Source organism: Meleagris gallopavo, chromosome 1 (genome assembly GCF_000146605.3).
Source record: "Meleagris gallopavo isolate NT-WF06-2002-E0010 breed Aviagen turkey brand Nicholas breeding stock chromosome 1, Turkey_5.1, whole genome shotgun sequence".
Lineage (NCBI taxonomy): Eukaryota > Metazoa > Chordata > Aves > Galliformes > Phasianidae > Meleagris > Meleagris gallopavo.
This window is the reverse complement of record NC_015011.2, coordinates 54,846,058-54,867,490: the sequence shown is the minus strand read 5'-3', so window position 1 is coordinate 54,867,490 and position 21,433 is coordinate 54,846,058. Positions and strand designations below refer to the sequence as shown.

At 39.8% G+C, this 21,433-nt stretch overlaps 1 protein-coding gene across 1 annotated transcript; it reads left to right on the top strand.

The window, feature by feature from the left end:
* The first annotated feature begins 820 nt into the window (after positions 1-820).
* Positions 821-7,245, top strand: SPIC (Spi-C transcription factor). The gene is made up of 4 exons (XM_019611473.1): positions 821-826; positions 985-1,185; positions 1,896-2,004; positions 5,074-7,245. Exons 1-4 carry the CDS (start codon positions 821-823, stop codon positions 5,499-5,501), a joined length of 744 nt encoding a protein of 247 aa, XP_019467018.1. The 3' UTR covers positions 5,502-7,245.
* Positions 7,246-21,433: the final 14,188 nt, after the last annotated feature.

Sequence of the window (21,433 nt, the reverse complement as noted above, 5' to 3'; positions counted from 1 at the left end):
ATCGGCCTTACCACAACGCTGAGATGAGAAGCGCAGGCAGAGAAGCGCAGGCGAGAAGCGCAGGCAGAGAAGCGCAAGCGGAGCAGCGCAGGCAGAGAAGAGAGCATCAGGTGACCTTGCCGGGAGTTATATCTCCTCGCTGACCGCAAAGCCCCCTGGGGAAACGTAGCTGCTCTTCTCCGCTGGACAGGCACCCGGAACTTGAGCATCAGCAGTCAAACCCCCAGTGCATTGCATGATGTTATGATGTGGAATACCGATAATGAAAAATCATGAAACCATGACAAGTATCCACTACAAACAAATGCTCCCATTGTCTGTATCCGTTGTCAGGGCCAATAGAAAGACATTTAAGTACTTGCAACTCAGTGTGCATTTACGTCTTGTTGCTCACACACATTGCTCCACTTCCAGTGCCTTAGTCCAGTGTCCTCTTCTGCTTCTTTTAAACATCCTGGGACCCTTCTGAGTTTTATTTCAGGCACTGCAGATGCACTGAGAAATTCCTTTTTCCCGTAGCTGATTTGAAATAGTAATGCTTTTAGATAACTGAAACAGTACTGCCCAGAATCGTACTTACCACTTTCTGTCCTTCACTTCATTCATGTTTCTATACTCTCACTTGTGTTGTACTAATGACTTGCTGAAGAATCATGTGGCATTCCCTTTTCCTGTTCAAAATATGTAAAATAATCTTCTGTAATTATCCTATTCTCTACGTTTGATGATCAGTTTGGCCCTCCATTTTTCTATTAAGCAAACTATCTCACAATACTATAAAATTACTGACATTTTATCTTAAAGAACATTGCTTTAAATCATGAAGGTAAGCAAACCAGCCTAGAGGCAGGTACCATTATAGGTACCTGTATGCAGGTTATGTTGGATAGCCCGCTGGCATGAAACATCCTGGCTATAGGGAGTTTATTACCTAGATGGCAATAATAGGATAATTGCATTTTGACAGACCCAGTAGCATCTTAGGTTGTTTGCTGCAGTCGTTTTTGGTTTGTTTGTTTGTTTTTCCCTCCTTCTCTCTTTTTTTTACTCAGTTTTTGCTCCAAATTCTCAGGTTATAAAAATTGCCTGACTGTGATCAACCATCATCCTCACCTCCGAGCAAGTCCTAGCTACTCTGCAGTACCCTCTACAGAGGACCCAGGATATAGCTGGAGAACTGTGATAGTAAGTGAGCTAATTACTATGGATGTAAACTGAAAATTGGTTGACTGTTTGTGATTTCTAGTAGAAATAATTATCTACCTCTATCATAAACTCAGTCTGATCAGGTATAATTCAAGTGAAATCACACTGGGGCATATCTGCAAAACATATTTATTAGTCTTTCTTCAGGAATCTGTTTAGCTATTTGGTGCTATTCTGTGCTTCATTATTTAAAACGACAACTAACAAACAAACTTTAGCCTGCAGAGCCTATTTTCATTCTGGAAGTGTGGCCTACAGGAGTGGTGGGAAATAGGTGGTGCAGAGGAGATAATTTCAGATAAATGAATTTCACAAAAGCCCATTTTCAACCAGCAGATTAGTGAGAATCTAACATAGGAATGACAAAGTCTCTCCTGAGACACAGTCCAGGTGGCCCTTGTCTTTTATTGACTCTGAAAAAAATGTCCACAATTCCTCTTCTGCTTCCAGTGAAATGGTTGAAGATTCAGAGTGAGGAAATTACTTTGATTTTTCTTTTAACTTCTCCTCTGGTGGGCCATCATTCCCATTCAACATGCTGATGTAACTTTTTACTGATAGAGTACACTGCATGCCTTTGTGACTGTGAAAAAATCTTCTGGGGGATCAGGGGATGAAAAGTTGCATTTTTAAGGCTTCAAGTGATTAATTTTTAAGTTGCTAACTCTTCATTGTCTTAATTCTTGAAGAACAGTGCAGCAGATTTTTATGCAGATGATTCTGTCTACCATACACTGCAGAATACTCCAGAAAGCCAAGTGATGCATGCTGCTGCTGTCCAGCCAAAAGCAGGGAAAGGTGTGTAGAAAGAATATCTCTTGATAAATGCATTGTGTTAATTTAAAATTCCCTTGATGAATCATGCATTCTATATTCTAGTTTTTTGTTTTGTTTTGTTTTGTTTTGTTTTTACTTTTGATAGGAAAAAAACACTAATACTACAAATGTTTGGTTCCTGTCTGCTAAATCTGCTAAACCTTATACTTTAAGATAAATTTCCTCACTTCTCATTCTCTCCTCTTGCTTATTACATGGAAAAATGAACAAGGGATGCGTTTTTCACTTCAAATCGTCTCAGTTGAAGTCTAATGCAAAGAAATACAGCAATATCTTTAATCACTTTAATAACTCATTTATTTCATATGATCCAGCAAGTAATGGTTTTCTCGAAGTTTTCCCCGGAAGTTAATATGTTTGAATTGGATTTTATACCTTCCTCTGTTTAATATTCAGATTTCTTCTTAGCTTCTGTGACAAGAAAAGGAGCACAATTTAATAGCTGTTTTTATGCCTTTTTTGACTGACTCTACTTGAATGGGCATCTTTCTTGTAGAGAACAGGTCAGGTGCCAGTGATCATCACTGTACTTCAGTTGTTGCATTCATTCTGTTTTTCAGATGGGACTCAGCATCCTTTCTATGACTCCACTGGATGAGATTTCCGCAGCTTCCACTCTGAGCTATCGTACCTACTTTTGACTGTGGGGTTCTCTTGAGCAGCTTCCTAGTTTTCTTGCTTTTTGAAATCCCCTTCTCTTAACTTTAACCACATGCTGTCAGATTTTGGTATCATCCCTTCCCACTGATGGTTTCCGTTGCTTAGTAGCTCAGCTACTACAAGTTCCTCGGGACAATGAGAAGAATAATCTCTTCTTTTAAGTCCAGGACTCCTAAATCTTGACATTCACTGCCGCAAACACAAACATGCCGATGTTGCTCTTCTAAGTTTTCCTCAGTGTTTCACCAGGGAATTTTATATGTCATTAGCTGAAGTCACTGTTGTCACTGCTCTGTTTATTTCATATTTCATGTTTCTTTTACATTGTTATCAATCTATTTACTTTGTACCTATACAATTCTAGTCCTCTTGAGCCTCTACTGATGCATGAGAGGTTATTTGTACAATAGCAAAGTAGTGTGGCCCTTTAGGAATAGATCTGTAGATGAAACAACCAGCACAGAGGACCTAAAGTCCATGTTTCATGTGTTTTACAGTGGTTATTAGGGCTATGTCAAGGATGTCCACAAGCTCTGAAATTTACTGTGACTTAAATATGCTTCTAGAAAGCATCTTTGAATCTGATTGCTTCTGAAACAAGTCCAGTTCATGCATTTCAAAACCATTCCTTGTTATGAACTAAAGCATGGTAGGTGGAGACAATCAAGAGAGAAATTCAGAAGACACATTAAGAGAATTAAGCTGCTTTAGGCCAATTCAGTGCAGAATCTTAATTCAGATGCTCTGAAACATCTTCTGGAGGAGCTCCTTCTCTCCTGTGACCACATAAGAACCTACATAAGCTAGCCTGCTGGCTTGGACTGATGCTGTGCAACAGTTTGAGGACAGGTAGTGACCACTGCTGACTTATACAGAGCGAAGATTCATGCACTAATCCCAGCTCAAATTGCTGCGTCCAGTTGGTGTAGGGCTTCAGGGATAATAGATGGGGGATAGAAACATATTTTCAGTCACATGTATGAACCCTTATGTACTCTCAAACCATGACATCATCTGGAGAAAGAAGTATATGTGTGTGTATGTCTAGAAATAAAAACTTGGACAGAAATGACAACTGAACTAAGAGGACTGACAGTATGAACTCTGAGATGCTGATACATACAACGTCACATAGTTGTTTTCCTGCAGACTCTGTCTGCAGCAGCTAGAGGCTCCGATGAACAGAAAAAAAATCCAGACGTCCCCTTATTTTATTCATTCTAATGTAGGTTCATAGGATTATAGGATAATTCAGGTTGGAGGGGATCTAAGGATGTCACCCGGTATGATTCAGGCCTGCTGTGGCCAGGCATCATCTTCCTCTTCATCTGTTTGCTTTTAAGCTACTCATTTTGGCAATATTATATGTATGTATAGTAAAAAATGTACTTCCAGCTACAGGCCAATTTTTATTTAGATCCTGAAACTTTATAGTTTTTTTGGAAAGTACCTCTGTTTTCAGGATCTTCTTCTTCCTAGTCTGGCCACTTCTCTCCTATTTCCTTATCACCAGAAGCAGAGTTACTGTCATCCCTAACAGATGTCTTGGCTTGACCTCACTGTTCCTTAGCAACTGTCACTTTTCCCCAGCCTTTAGTTTAAAATAGCCATGCAAGACAAGACTATGAAAATTAGGTGCAGCTGCTTGTTTCCACTTTTGTTGAAGTGGAAGCCGTTCTTCTGCATATACTCTCCTTTCTGCAAAATGTTCCTCTTTGTCTCGTAATCTTCAATTCTTCCTCCTTATGGCAGCTTCTTGGTCACCCTTGGCTCAGTGAAAGGAACCAGGAGTGCTTCAAAGAGAGGGACCCACAAAACTTAAGTGAAATTAAATATGCCTTACTAGTAAACTTAAGTTTGAGAGCTGAAGCTGTGGGAAGGAGAATTTTCTTAACTGACAAATATTTCTTCCTTCATTCTGCATTGGAAGACAAGTTGAAATTTCTGCATGCTTTTAGAAATATGCAGTGTGCAAGAAGGTAGAGCTCTTTACTGACTAGTAATAGTGACTACAATGCAAAACTAGCTTGCTTTTCCTTCTTGCTCACTCCTTCTTATATCAGAGCCTACCTTGTTTCCTCAAAACAGCCCTGAAACAAACCTGTCAAAATTGGTTCATCTCAAAATCTTTGAGTTCTAATTAATAGGAGAAAGTATTAAAAAGCATTCAGATTGGACCTCCAGAACTTCTTGCCAGCACTGCCTGAGGACATGATTTCCTGCAAAATGTTTGTTTGAAGTCTTTTTGACAGGTTACTATGTTCACCTATGCTTTTTCCTTTAAGATCTTTTCCAGGAATAAGACAACTGTTTTCCTTTTAAAACAAGCACGAGTTCTGTTCTGACCTTTTGTACTTTATTTCTTAATAGGTAGAAAAAAACTTCGTCTGTTTGAGTACCTCCACGAGTCTCTGTATGATCCAGCCATGGCAAACTGCATCCAATGGGTGGATAAGCCCAATGGTGTCTTCCAGTTTGTCTCCAAAAACAAGGAGAAACTTGCAGAGCTGTGGGGAGAAAGAAAGGGAAACCGCAAGATCATGACATATCAGAAAATGGCCAGAGCACTGAGGAATTATGGAAGAACAGGTGAAATTATTAAAATTCGAAGGAAGCTGACATACCAGTTCAGTGCTGTTGTTTTACAAAGACTTGCTCCATCCTACTTCTTGGGAAAAGAAACTGTTTATCATCCATACATTCAGCCTAATCAAGAATATCAATGTGCAGATGACTGGACCAATTACAACAGTTACATGTATAACAATGGTTATGCATTACAGCATGCTAACAGCTAGACATCGCATAAACAGCTCATAATATTTTCCAGCACAGAAACTCTTCTCTATACATAGCTTTTCCTATATTATATCATGCAAATACATGAAGAGGGCTTAAAAAATGATCTTAACCTACTTTGTTCCTTTTGAAGTTACCAGCAAATAGTCATTGAATATTGAAGAAAAACAGCAGTTGTAGGGAAGATTCTGTTCTCTGTGGCATTAATCAAAGGAAGTACATCAAATTAAAACTAGTATATCCAAGATAGGGATCAAAACTTTTGTCTGCAGTCTGGATCAAAGATCCCATCCTGATAATGCTCATTCATTTCATCGGAAGTTCTGTGCATATCCCCAACTTTCCAATCAGAATGCAGATACTGTTGTACCATAGCTCACAATTGGATGCACGTGAATTAGAAAGAGAAGAGGTTTAGCAACTGTGCTAAGCTACTGTCTGCTTTTTCATCAATGCTCTTTATTAAGAGATGATTTCTGAGTGAATCCCTGGCTGGACTATAGAGTCCACATGAAGGTGCACCTGTCAGCCAAGTTATTAATCCTTAATCACTTATATTAACATATTTTAGCACAGATCCTGACACATGGTATTAGGATCACCAGGTGTGCATTTCACTGTTGGCAGGGGATTATTTGAGAAAGAGACCATACCACAACAGAATTAGCAAAGGATTATGCTTTTTATGAAGATATTTACAGTTCTCCCCCACTAATATGAGAAGACATACTTTTGTCCACCAGTTCTATACTCAGCTGATGAACCCAGCTTTGTTATTTACAACTACCTTTGGAGTTACAACTCTACATATAGAAATACAGTATTGCTTCTACAGCTTTTTTTCTGCAATGGTACTCTTGTTGAGAGACTCAGTAATTTTATCTTCTCTTCATGGAAAAGAAGAGAAAATTTAGATAAAAAAAGCGAGTACTATCCCCTTACACCAGGATGATACCATTAAGTACTCTCTTTCTGATACTTCTATTCATTTGTCAGCTTGGTTGTTTGCTAGGATACTTCCATTTGACTGCATTCAATTTTATATTCTACATTTTGCTTCAAGTGACAGCAGGTTCAAGTAGAAATAAAAAGAAAATTGATGTCTGTGAAGAGGTATACATGGTGGCTTTCATGAAACTCACTGACTTTAATAGTTACCACTTGCTCTAACTCCTGCTTACATCTACAGGGAAATTATTTTATGTAATAGACACAGTGCAACATACTCCACTCCAACAAAATTCAAGATTTTGTGTTAATATTTTGGTTAAGATGTGACCCTTAGAAATATGAGGTATATTAAACAACAAAATAAGCAGACCATAACTGTGTTGTTGTTAATATTTTGAGTATAGTTTTCCATACGTAAACTTTTCTATAAAATAGACGCAAGATACCTCTAGTTGTATGTAACTGAGTCTGGATTCTGCTGTAGCACTGAGTGTAGTGGGATTTTTACAAAGGACTGAGATCTTTGAGTCAGGATGCTCTCACTGTGTGAGCACCTACCTAAATACAACATTTTGAATATCATAATGAACATAAATTTGATGAGAAACGCATGATAATTTACAAAACATCTGTCACCGGTTGCACTCTGACTTTATGTTACTTACAAGGCTGGTAACATACACTGCAATAAGAATCTACCTTGTGTAAAATGCTTACTTTGTCAATGTGTTTAGGTTCACTTTTCTGAGCCTCATCTACTTGTTAAGGAAATAAATTTTTTTATTCCATTAACTTTCAATTCAAAATTAATATATAACCATTAACATTTGCTTTGTACAAAACTGGTAACCACATAAGATGTTATAGCTGCAGTTGTGAGAACAGTACAAAATTGGAAAAAAAGCACAGGATGAAGAACCTAAGGGAAGTTCATGCAGGGAAAAAATGAAAGAATCATTGTATTTGTGAAGACGAAAAGAGGGAACTTGGAGTTAAGTAAAGCTAGGGAAAGAGAAGAGCATGAGCCCAGAAGCCTAGAAGGGGAATAAAAAAAAATAAGGAAATGTCAGTGTTTGCTTTTTTCAAATCGTGTTTGAAGACATATGTGGGAACAGAAAGAAACTAAATAGCTTGTGGATACTATAGGAAGGGAAGCTAAAAGATACTGTGCGTGAAACTGAGAGTACAGATTTCAGGCGCAGGAAAACTGCGGACTGGCAGTTTTAGAAAAAGATTCATTTGAAGAAAAGGCAGGTCGCTCCCCAAAATCAAGTACCTGGAGAGATTTTAGAAGTTCCTACTGTTGTTCTGTGGCTATACATATTTTGCAATACATTAATATTGAGCTTATATACAGAAAAGATTACTGACTGTTAGCAATTCTTTAAGCCAGTAAAAACATGTTAAATCATAAGGGAAAACATAAGATGAACAAATACCTTGAGATGTAGCCTAGACCTACTGAAGTCTGAAGCAAGGTGCATCCATTTTTAATGGAGTTCTTAACCACATAAACAACACACCAAGGGATGTGGTGGATCCTTTATTTCTTGAAAACTTTAAACCATTTCTGAGATGTCCAGTAATGGCATTATCCAGGAGTTTGATTCATAGAATCGTAGAATCATAGAATCGCTCAGGTTGGAAAAGACCTTAAAGGTCATCCAACCACGACCTAACAAAATGAAGGGCTGAAATGGCCAGGTGATAATGTCATAGTCATATCACAAGAGACAACACTGAATGCTGGAGGAGACTCAGAAGAGAACTTACTGCCCTCTACAGCAGCCTGAAAGGAGATTATGGCAACATGGCGATCGGCCTATTCTCCTAGGTAACTGTGATAAGATGAGAGGTAATGGCCTTAAGTTGTGTGATGGGCGGTTCAAATTGGATATTAGGAAAAAATTATTCCCAGAAAGAGTGGTGCTGCAGGCACAGGCTGCCCAGGGAGGTGGTGCAGTCACTATCCCTGGAGGTGGTCCAGGACCGTGTAGATGTGGCACTGAGGGACACGGGCAGTGGGCATGTTGGGGATGGGATGGTGGTTGGGCTGAATGATCTTAAAGGCCTTTCCAACCTTAATGATTCTGTGATTCACTGAAATCGGATTGCCAGTACTTTCAGTATTTGCACTAGTCTGTCATGTAACTCCATGGAAGAAAGCCATGACTACATACAGAGACATAAGCAGAACTGGGATGGGCACTTGTAGTCAGGTGAGGCACACTGATGCCAGAAAAGGCAACTCCTTGTGCATCTTTCACCCTCCATCACAGTCCTCCCATCCTCAGCCTCTGCTGAGGATCCCCTCCCTCCTGTCTATGCAGGCTTGGACACACGACGTGATGTCAGGAGTGTGACACCCCGGCTGGAAGAGCTGCGCCTCTCCGGCGCGGGGCGGCTCTGGGCCCACCAGATGGCACCAACACGCAGCTTTTCACACACCGTTCGCCGTGCACACAGTTCCTGGGCCTACTCCATTCGTACTTAGTTTAACTTTTTATTTTCTCCAAATACACTTTTTTTTTTTTTTTAACATCTTCATGCTTCACAGTGCTGCTGCAGAAGCAAAAACCTTTCATTTTGAAGTTATTTCCAAACCAGTTCCAGTAAGTGCCTTGGCCAATTTAGAGCAGCTACATTGTTAGCAGAAGAACGGCTCTGTACTGACCGCTCTGGATAGCAATCAGTTTAACAGCTGCAGTCCCATGTCTTCTCCAGAGTAAGTGTGGACTTAGAATCATAGAATCTTTTGAGTTGGAAGGGACATCTGGTCCAACTCCCCTGCAATGAGCAGGGACACTCACAGCTAGATGAAGTGCTCAGAGCCTCTCCAGCCTGACCTTGGGTGTCTTCACGGATGGGGCATCCACCGCCTCTCTGGGCAACCTATGTCAGTGCCTCACTGCACTTACTGTAAAAATCTTCTTCCTTACATCCGACCTAAATCTCTTCTCTTTTAGTTTGAAATCATTTCCCCTCGCCCTGTCACAACAGACCCTGATAAAGAATCCTTCTTACAGTTCCCCTTTAGATATTGAAAGACCACTTTCAGGTCTTCTCGCAGCCTTCTCTTCTCCAGGCTGAACATCTCAGCTCTCTCAACCTGTCTTCATAGGGAGGTGTTCCCTCCCTTGGACCACTTTTGTGATCCTTCTCTGGGTGCACTTCAATGGGTCCATGTCTCTTTAGTGGCTTTGTAGGTTGCTGAGGGTACTGCATGAGGAAAAAGCAAAGCTAAGTCTTCTAGATTTTGATTCCTGCAAGCAAGAATTGTGTTGATAGCCTTACAGATTTTGTGCTTTCACCAGAGTATCTTTGTAAGATACTGTATTAAGCCAATCTTGCCTTTTATGTGCCATACATATGTATGTATCTCCTTTTCAGCAGACCAAAAGCAGGAGGAATTCCTAGCTTCCAGCTGAGAAATCATAGAATCACAGGACAGTTTGAGTTGGAAGGAACCTTAAAGTCCATCCATTTTCAATCCCCTGCTGTGTACAGGGCTGCCTGCAGTCCAATTCATTTGATTTGATTTGATTTGATTTGATTTGATTTGATTTGATTTGATTTGATTTGAATTTGATTGCAGATGTTTCCATCTGGTAGCATTTTTAGCACACATCAAGTGTGTTTCCACCCCTTCCAACACTTTACCATTCTGATAGCAAATGGATCACACCTTTCCACTGCTCCAAGCACAGAGGAATGCTGCCTCCAAGACAACAGTATGAATTTCTACTTTTTACAGGCTGAGATCTTCTTCTGTCTCATCACAGAGCTGTACTTTTTATTAATGCATTGCCTAGTGAGTATAAACAGGATAGAAAATATCAAAAACTGTGATGATACTTTTTACTGACACGTAGATTTCTTCTAAAAAAAGTGTCTTGAGTACCAGACATAAAACTATTTAACTTATTGTTTCAGTTATTGAGAGCTGTCCCTGCATTCTTGGCAGCATTTAAACAGCCATAGGTAACTGCCAAATAGATAACTCCAAGCATACTGGTGTATCAGAATAACGCTGGAGTCCAAGCTAGTTGATCAGGCAAACAGCTAGTTAGGTTTCAATGATGCTGGCTATTCTAGTTTCCTAGTTTTCAAAATTTAACAAACAAAGGCAAAGCAAATTCCTGGTCTCTCTCTAAAACTCAGGAGCAGATTCCCGCATCGATACACACACTGAGGTGAATGGTCTTGCATCTGCCTGCTGCTGTCTATGAGAACAGAATCAAAGAAGATTAGAATTGAGGGTTTGGAAGGGATCTCAAAAGATCATCACGTCCAACCCCCTATCTAAAGCAGACACCCTGCAATAGGCCACATAGGCAGGTGTCCAGAAAAGATCTTGCAGAAATGGAGCAGGACTAAGACATAAACCAAAACTTGTATTTTCAATCTTCTTTGGTCCGTGGATTTCAGTTCTGTTTTTCAGTCAGGCTTACAAAGATGCTGTATTTCAGATTAAAACACTTCCTGTTAGATAATCCCTGTTAGACTTCTCTGTAGATAATGCAATTAAAGACTCATATGTATACAGAAAAGCTAAAAAACTGAATATTTGGGGCATTATGTAGGACAAAACCACTGGATAGTGACAGCAGAGGGCGCAGACTTGGCTGGATTTTTAAGCTCAGAAGAACTGGCAGCAAACAACAAGCTAACCTCCTGCAAGTGGCACTTCGCAAGCAGCCACTGTCTGCCCAAGTATGGACTTCTGCTGAAGTCTGCCTCTGCTTTAGAGCCTTATTTCATCGAACTTCTGCTTGTCTTACGTTCTGTGAATTTCATGTTTTGGACCAAAACCTGGTGCTTGTGAACTCTCCACTGGTTTATTCCAATGAGGCCTCAGTTTTCAATACCTGTATAAAGTGCATTGCTAACACCACAGCAAATAACATGCATATCTTACCATGACTCTTATTATATCACTTTCAACTGGAGATTACACAGTACTCTTTAAAAATACCATTATCTCCATTGTATCTGCAGGGACAGAAGAGCACATGTGGTGTGAGAGCATCTGTGACATGTGAATGACCAGACAAGAAGGAGAGTGCCAGCAGCCTGAGCCCATCTTGCAGTCATCAGCCATCAGCCAGGCCCAATTTGTTCTGTTCCAGCTTCCTGTTGTTCCTGAGGCAACAGAAGAAATAGGTACAAAAAATAGCAGAGTCAATCATATTTGTTAAAAGTACCCCCAAGAAGACACTAACCAGTTCTCCTCTGGCACAGAGCTGCATGTAGCACACTCAGAGATACTCTAGTTTTTTCATGTTACCTACACAGCCCATATTTGAGATGCAGGATGTGCTAAAGAAGGGCAGTCCAGGAGCAGATGAGCATCTTTTGCTTAAACAGTATTTGTTTTGCTTTTTCTCATAAAGGAAGATACTTCCACATATCTATTTGTGACAGCAGTAAGCTTCAAGCCAGACAGCCTGCAGGGACATCTTAAAATACCACTATCCCATAGTGACATAGTGCATAAGAGGCACCAGTCACCTTGTTAGGAAGTTGCACAATGAAAAGTCAGTGTTGATACAATGGATTATAAGGTGAATTACAGTGCAACCAGGCTGTATTAGCAAGATGCCATCAAACTGCACGCAGAGTGTAAACTGATGGATGGAAAAGTAAATTCCTAATATGACATTCCAGAAACACATAACCTGAGCCAAGGGTTCAAGAACCACAGTGGAGTAAAAGAAAGGCAGGTGGTTGTCATGATATCTCTGTGTAGATTTAAAGGTATTAATTATGTTTGAGGAATATTAATGACAATTTAAAATGGAATAGAGCTGATCATTATGATACTATCTCCAAGCAGAATGCTAGTGAATCCACGTAATATATTTCTTTCAGATGAAGTGGAAACTCAGCAGATCAGTTTGCATCTGTCTGTGTACTGGCCTAAGAGACTAGCTTGACTTCTTTGCCTCGTCAAGCAGAATTCAATCACAATTAGAAGGTAGAGTTCTTAGCAGATTTTACTAGATTTGTTGGTCTTGCTGAGATCCAAAAAGCATGAGATGGCTTAAAAAATCCTAGACTAGCTTAAATATAATAATATTTGAATGATTTGTGTTGTCCAGCTTTTAAGTTCCTTGATTTCCACTCTGAACCCAACAATGTTGAAGCTAAGCTCTTTTCAAAAAAAGGATTCTGGATCTGGGAGAGTTGAGGTGGTTGGAAAAGTAGCACATTTGAAGAGATGAAGAATAGTGAGGGAAACTCCATACAAATAGCAATGTGCTTCACAGTGGAAACAAACCCACCTATCACAATGGCTTGGCTGCTTGCAATCAGAGGCAGAAGCAAAACAGTGCAGCCTTGACATGGTCAATAGCCAGTGGATATCTGTGCAATTCCATTTTGAGGAAATAAAGGATCATATTTGGATGGCTACATTTTCACTGCCTTAATTTTCCTATTGGCTCATTTTAGGCACCTGGATTACTTTGGACCCCTGAGGTCTGCAGAGCTCTTCAGTCTTCACAATCTAAGGCAAAGAATTTCAATGGCATTTTGGGATGCTGGGACAGGATCCAAAAAGCCTAATTATCTGTTAAGCACTTGCTCAACAGTTGACAGTATTTAAACCAGATGAGAATCGAGCTTATACATCTCAAAGGGCTTGGAAACTCTGAGCATATCCCTAAAAAAATACCCTGCAGTTTTCCCTTGTTGTGCTGGGTTGCTTATGAAGCATCAGGACCGTGAATCAATGCCAACCTCTCATATGTGTTTGGGTGCCTGGACTCATAGTGAGCTTTGATAAACAGCTGGCTGACCTTCAGAAAGCTCTGAAAAAAATACCTGCTTGAGAAGAAGCTGAAGGAATCCTCAGCAGAGTCTCCCCTCTTTGCTTGGGATTCACATTTAAGACCAGGATCACGTTCTTGGGCTCTGCCTTGTCTGTGCTGCCATGCCTTGCATGGTCATGTACCTTGCTGATCCACACACTCACACTCACCCCAACCCACAAGCTGACTTCTCAAACTGACTTCAGGCTTTCCTTGTCTCTATAGATTTGCCTGGCCAGCACTGGACAGTGTCCCATCTCACCTGCTTATTGCCACCAGCCCTGGTCAATTCATCTCAGCTGGGTGCTATGGGGTTGTGTCTTTTTGAGGTATGTGCTTGGTGTACCTTATTACACTCAGCATCCCACTCTTCTTCCCTTGCAGAGTACTGTTATATCAGTACTATTCTCTCCACTTGTGAAATTTATTCCTCTTAAGTGTCTGAAAAATCCTCATTTCACCTAGAGTAAGTCTTACACAAGTATACTTGTGAATGGTGAAGTTCTTTCAGTAGACTAAGCAAAGAGAAGATCTAAAGAAACAAATCTACAGATTTGGACCACTGCAGACTGCAAGTTACAGGAAACACAAGTCTTCCTGTTTTGTGGAGCAATTTTGTTCAGATATAAGATGATTTATCTTCCAGTATACATCTGTTAGTTTGATTTCCTCTCATGTTTTGGAACTCTCGGGTAGCTGTAATTCACCCCTTGGCTTGCCCTCTGACATAGTGAGGACAGCAGTATATAATCAACGTCAGGCTCACTCCTATTAATCTTCTTCAGTAATGGCCTGATCCCCTTTCTGTGAAAGGCAAGAGGACAGTTCACACCGACTTCAGAGTAGGAAGGATGGTGCCCCAAACATTAATGACTTTAACAGCAGGTGTTCTAGGAAGCTTCCCTTTTGTTGAGATTAAGACTTTTGCTTCCTTGTGCTGGGCTGGAAATCAAATATCCATGCAACCTGACTCTCTAGCATTAGGTATGAAAGGTGTTGCCATGCAAAGCTCTCCTTTCATTATAATTGAAAGAAAAATGAACAAGTGGCCCATTCGAAAAACACTTTCAAAATGATCAAAGTTACCTTAAGCTCTTATGTTTAATGATCTTCCAAACATGGAAATAATGAGCACCATGAGGAAGCCAATTTTCTTACTTTCTAGTGGTAAAAATGTCCCTTTCTTATCCTTCTTAGGTGTGAAATCAGATACACGTATGGTTTTCAGGACAGAGAAATGTCTTGATTTCTTCAGCATGAGTCTTGGATTTGTAAGCTCATGAGTCTTCATTTTAAATTGTCAATCCACCAATGCTTTGGACTACCTGCAGTGAGTTTGGACATGGACATAAGTCTTTGTGCTATCATATCATAGTTATTTTTTTTACTCAACTATTCAAAGTTATTCAGAGTGTTGGAATGCTGCAATACTTCCTGAAAAGGTAGATTAATATCCTACAAGGATATTAGTGTGCAAGTCTTAATTTTAAAATGCGTAAACATTATGTGAATCCTTCCTTCTAGAAAATCACCCGTGGAATGGGTTAAATCTAGACCAGATAGCTAGGAGCTCTAGCAATATGCAAGTTCTATGATTACACATCTATTTATTACGTCTGTAGATTTCCAAACATTTAGGTGTATATATATGCAGAACTAAGTTGGTCACTGACTTGGATTTCAAGTTTTTGTATACTTGCAACATTTATATAACAACGATGTATAAAATGCAGAAAATTTTACGTACATAGAAGTTTATGTGCACAAACAACAATCTGTGATTGAAAAAGAGAGATACAGGCTCTTCAAACCACTTTATATCCCTTAATATATGATTGTTGGAGTTTGACTAATTATAAGAGTGCAACAGGCGGGTGAACTCTACTTCATGAAAATATTTTTCATATCATGTTGTCTTTTCAAAACAAATCTAAGTTTTGATATGATTTATGCCTGGTAGAGAGGATCGATATTTAATTTCAAGGTAGTGAGAGGTGCAAGTGGCTACAGAGATGTAGTAATATGCTTACATGAGAAAAAGCTGTCAGATTTACTTTTATTCGCAATGAATATTTAAGTAATGGTCATTTTACTGCTCTGTCCCCAGATCCTGCATTACTCCAGAGAGATTCCAGTCACCCACCTCCACAGAGAGAAGTCTCAGCTGCTCCCGTTTTGAAGGTGGCAAGGTGGCTGAGAGAGGAAAGGTCTGGGCTGCACTGAGATGAGCTGCGCCAAGGATGAAGTGAGCTGAACCCCAAAATGCCTTCTGATCACTTTTGTTCAGACATTAGAATAGAAGTTGGAGTTGTTCCAATTAATTATTGGACATCAAAATGTTACTCCAGATCACGTATTGGGAAATAGCTAAGGTGGTAAAGATCTGTTTGTGATTCAAGCATCCCCAGTTGCTCCCAGAACAGCTGGCCAACCTGCAGGTTGGGGAGTGTGCAAGCACAAGAATTATTTTTCAGGCTTTTTTTTTGTCAGAGGCTGTGTCCTTCTCTTTATGTTGCAACTAATTCTCATAAGTGTTACCCAGACTGCCAAGCTGGGCTGCTTCAGATTCTTTTTTCCAGCAGTGACCCATGCCAAGACCTTGTGGTTGATGGTGAGGGCAGCCACTTCATCAGTGTGTTTGGTAGCAGCTGCACTGAGGGAGGGCTGGAGTTCCTTCTCGATTCTGGAGGAGTTTTGAATATTCCACCAGATTATTTCATAATGGGACACACAAAGGCTTCACACGATGCTTTGATCATGATCCGAATGCTCCCAGTTAATTAACTGGGACTCCCCCTAGGAGTCACAAAACAAACATTTCAAATTCCAAAAGTCGATGTTATTCAGGCTATCCTGTTTAGAGATGGTCACACTCTGAAGTCTGCCTTTGGACCCACATCCCTCAAACTCCATGAGATTTTGAGGAGTATTAAAAATTGGTGTTTGCATTTGAGTGAACCTTCTGCTGAACATTGCTGTGAAGTACTCTTTTGGATGAGGGTATTTGATGCTATTTGTTTTTCAACCTTTTTCTCTCTTGCCCTGTAGTGACACATGTCATGCTCTTAATACCTCACAAATATACTCACTAGGTAACAGAGAAACAATGCAAGCTCCTGCCAGTTGCTAATCATATGATCAAAGAGCACAGCACTGTATGTCCCAGGTCAGTAATGAATTTGCCTCCAGTCTTGCCTGGTACTCTCCTTGATGTAGAGAACTAGACCAGAGAGTCTTTGGCAGAAACTTATGAGCTGAAGTTTTTCACAGATTGCTGCAGAGTTCATTACATTTTTTATTTCCTGAGCCAGGTAGAAGAAATGTCATCTTCACCACTTCATCCTGCATGTGACTTCAGTTGATCTTGACCCGCAGCCAAGGTGCTGAGTGCTAGCTTTATGATTCAAGCTATGGCATGCTGAAGATGGGAACAAAAATGTAAGACTTCAGATTACACTTCAGTAAGGCCTATAAAATTCAACACTAACCCCTTTAAATCCTTTTTGTTAAAGCTTCATTTTTTTTAAAAGGTTAGCAGTCATTTGATCATCAGAATGAGTTGCTGTTGTAACTGAGGAGCATAAATCAGGTCATGGTGTAGTTAATACCTTTTATTTTGTGTTCTATGTATGCAATTTAGTCTTTAGCTTTAAAAAAAATGTTTTACTCAGCTGGACAGAAGACTTTCTCTGCTTTTATGTTTAGGAAGAGAGTTGAGATGCTGCTCAACTGACAACTCCAGCTTGCAGTGAGAGCTGAGAGCTCTCACTCTTTTAATTATCTACTCCCTGGTGGCCTTTGCTTTAATATTCTAGTATGTAGGATGGACAGGATGCGAACAGTATTCCCTTGTTTTGCTAAAACTTTAGTTCAGAGGTTTATGAACAGAAATATCTCTGGCAAAAAAGATTCCCCTTTTGGTTTGAAGTAGTTGTTGCAGTGTTATAACTGTACCTGTTAGTCCATGTCTATGGCCCTTCTAGGAGGAAGCCCAGGCTAACATGTGCTCAGCTCACTGTACTGTTCACGTTGTTCCAGCAGCTTTCCCTCTACCCATTTCCCTCCAGCCATTTCCCTCCACTCTGGTCCTCTCCATGCTTTGACCTTCTCCAGTCCCGTATCCAGTTCGCCAAATGCTTGCTCAGGGTTGCTCTCTCCAGCACTTCCCAAAGCTCCCAGTCTTACTGCCTACCATCTTTCAATACTATCAGTTCATGTTTGACATTGGATGGACCTAGACAAAATCTTAACGTGGCTTTTATCCAGGATAAATAAGTGTTCAGTGTGCTAGCAATGCTAACATACGAGCTTTCTACTTTTCCAATAACTGCATCACATATCTATGTGTAAGGTACACCTCATCTGTAACTTCTTGCTAGACATGAATGTTTTATAGCTTTGTGCAGAAATTTTTTGGTAATAAAAATAGATACATTGATGTCACTTCTTGATAAGTAACACATATCAAATCACGTCCCGCTGGTAATCTGGCATAGCTCTTTCTTACAAAAGTATTATATGAATGAATACCCAAAATAACATTTGGTGTTATCAGGAGTACCGAGGTCTCATCTGTAATAGCAATAACTGCTGAAAATCCTGCAAGAATAAAGCAGATGATAGTGCCTACATAAGAAAACTTGTGAGGTTTTCTTTTGTCATCTCTTTGTGTGGTGTGACTTCTTGAGGTTATTCCAGCCTTGCCATTAAATCATTAAAAAAATAATAATTTCTGAAGGTTTTCAAGCTTTTTCTCCAATTAGAAATATATATATTAAAGATATTTCACAAATACTGAGATTAAGTAAAAATTGCATCAGTCACCTTTTTTCATAGTTTCTTTTTAGTTTCTCCCTGAAATTATTACATCTGCCACTTAAAATCAGAATTTCCCACTATAGCTCCAGGTACACATGCACAGAAGATTCAATTTAGGCATTAGAAAAAGTACTGGGGACATGACGGCCATGAGTCAGTGCAATACATCTCCAGAGGGAGTATATATTCTTCATCATTGAAGGTCTTTGTGGTCAAATTAGAAAATGAAAAATAGGAATTATACCAGGATAAGGTGATCTTGCCTTAGCACAGGAGATGCATGAAAAAATCTTCTAAGATTTCTTCCAGTCCTCTTTTCTTACAATTTTATGTTGTAGTACATTCTAATTTGAGTATACTATAAGAATTAATAGGACTTTTCAGAATACGAGGTCGTGGTAACCGTTGAAACTAGGCGCAAGAGAAGAAGTCCTAAAAATATAGAAAGACCAAAATCAGATACTGATGTAGCTAACTTAACTGAAATGAAAATCAATCCAGCCCAAGGAAACTGAAACAAAATTCTATGGAGACTGTTAGAAGTGGGTGGGGCTTTTTTAGGCTGACACTGATATATGTGCGTACAATTTTACAGGGATTTTTAATTGGTTTGGATGTTATGATGTAATTATATGAGCACAGACCATGGATCTCAGATCATGGCTGGAAATATGAATACCTGGGTAATGTTGGTTATTTGATGAAAATACACTCAGGCCATGATCTACTGAGCTGTGCAATGAATATAAGATAAAGCTCTGACTGCTTAGGTGGGATGGTTGGGAATCAGTCTGGGATGAAATCTTAGACATTTGAGAAGGTATTGCTAGATTGAAGCTAACAAAACAGCTTGATTCTACTTGACTTTGACCATTTAATTCCCATCACTGGGCTCTGGAAGTGATAAAGTGCACAAGAATGCAGGAGCCCACTGCTCAGAAATTCCTTAGTAAAAATTGGTAGAGAGGCCAAATGCACTATGCCTGTGTGGTTCATTTTATTTTATTTTATTTTTTAAGTTGAACACTTCTAAGATTTCTTAGAAGATTTCTTAGAAGAGGAGAAACTCCACTTTTTGGATTCACTCCCAATTTCTACAATAAAATCCCCATCCAGGAAGAATTAACTCAGTGTTCACCACAGCCTTTAGCCTGAACCGTCACTTTTGATTTTGATTAAGCTGCAAGTCCTGCACTAAAACTGCTAAGCAAAGTAAGCAATTGTATGTTCACACCAGAGCAGGGAGCATAAATTTTCCCTCATGAATCATTACATCTGTTACAACTGTGACAGCCACTGACACTGTGGCTCTGTGCTAAATATTAAGCAGAGGGCACCATCCTGCAAACAGGCACTCTTGTCAGTACACTTATTCATGTAGAGAGGCATGAAAGATGATTTTGCACAATCTACAAGGAAGTGAAATTGGTTCAGGAGGCAATCAGGTGGAAGAATGCTCAAGAGGACTCATCCTAAGGGTTTTCTGCATCTCTGTATAAAGCCCACAGGAGCAACTGCTGTGATAAATTACTGCATACATTTTGCTGTGCTACAGGAGATTCAGTTCTCTGTGCCAGACATAGTCATTTTTAGAAGCTTTTCCCGTGACTCCTTCTTTTTTCTTCCTTTTTTTTTTTAAATCCTAAAGGGCAAAGAAATTGATAGGCTAGAGGTTAGGCACAGAGCTAAGCCCAATCAGACAGTCTCTATGTATTGGATTTCTGTATACAAATTCATGAGCAATGATGAAAGTTCAAGGGGTTTCCTAGAATTTCAGTAACCTTTCTGCCTGGATCTGCTATGTTTGCTCATGGAGATATGAGTACATGCACTGTAACACCAGCAGGGCTGTTCTCCAGTAATTCAGTCTCTGGTCTCACCCATCTAGCCTTTAGAGGTATCCAGACATCCTAGAGAAATATCTCAAGCTCTCGGAGTATATCTGGGCAAAAACACCAGAGCAGATGGGTTGAGTCAGAGAAGTCATGCATATATCAGAAGCTCAATTGTCCCAGAAATCCTACTGAAATAGAGGGATCTTGATAATGTGATTACAATTACCTTCCAATGAGAAAGCAAAGCAGAGCACTGAAGAGAGAGGGGAACCTCCCAGTGGCCTGCTTTTCCCCTGGCTCTAAGCAAGGCACCACACAAAAAGACAGGGCTTTGTGGGAGAGCAGGGAGGGGAAATGAGCAGGCCCATGGGTGAGCTATGGTGGCAGCTGAGGCCAGAGCATTCCTTCTCAATTGAATTTTCCTGGCATGCAGCTTCTAATGCATTCTCCTGTGGAACTGCAAGAAAAAAAAATCAAAGTGGTTTTAATATCTTCCAACATGAATAAAAAAGAGGAGGCTTTACCATGCCACTGCATTACTTTATTGGCTTATGAAAAGAAAGAAAGAAGAATTTCTTTTAATCCCACACAAGAAGAATCATGTCTGTTTCTCATTTTGAACTCAAAACCCTTGCACAAGGAAAAGGAAGGCAAACTCGCCTTAGCTCTGTCCAGTCACAACTTGAGGCACACAAATAGTGCCTGATTTTACCAGGAAACACTTCCCACTGATCCCATCCCATATAGAGCAGAGCAGAAGCTGTCCTGACTTAGACACTTCAGTAATGCCAGGGGTTTATGTTAACAAAAAGTTTGGTATGAACATTGCACTTTGTGGGTGTTATTCAGTAGTGAATTACACAGTGATTCCATCTCTTGACACTCTGAACACTGTGTTTCTCTTTATCCCAAGTTCTAAGTTTGATCCTTTACCATGGCTGGACTGAACAACCTGAAGCCAGCAACTCAAAACATTACTCTTTTCTTGGTAGAATGTGCATTAAGGTGTGTGCTTATGTGCAAAAACACATGTGAGAGATGGAAAGTGTGAGAGGAGAAGGGAGAGAGACAGGAAAACAGAAAGGGAGAAATACTGAATGGGATATTCTGCAGTCTCTCCTTTGTGTTTATTTGCTGAATTCATTTGAGTAAAGGCCATTTTGTGTTACTGCAAAGAAAGTACCCAAGTGAAAGGAGACTATTTAAAGAAGTCCAAGGACTTTCGGCGAGGACACAGTTTGTATGTGAAGTGCTTGGTAGTCACTTTATTGAATTATTGTCCAGGCATTATTTGACTGTTTCCATATAGCACAAGCCTTTAAAAACAAAACAAAACAAAACAAAACAAAACAAAACAAAACAGCTACTCAGATATAAAAAAAAAGCCTATCTGTTTCTTTGGCATAGTCTGATTCACAAATCCCTCTTGGCTTGAAGCCAGTGGGTTTGTCTGCCCTATCCATCTAAAAACAGCTGCTCCTCTCAGGGTTTGCTAATATTTTACCTGGAACTGAA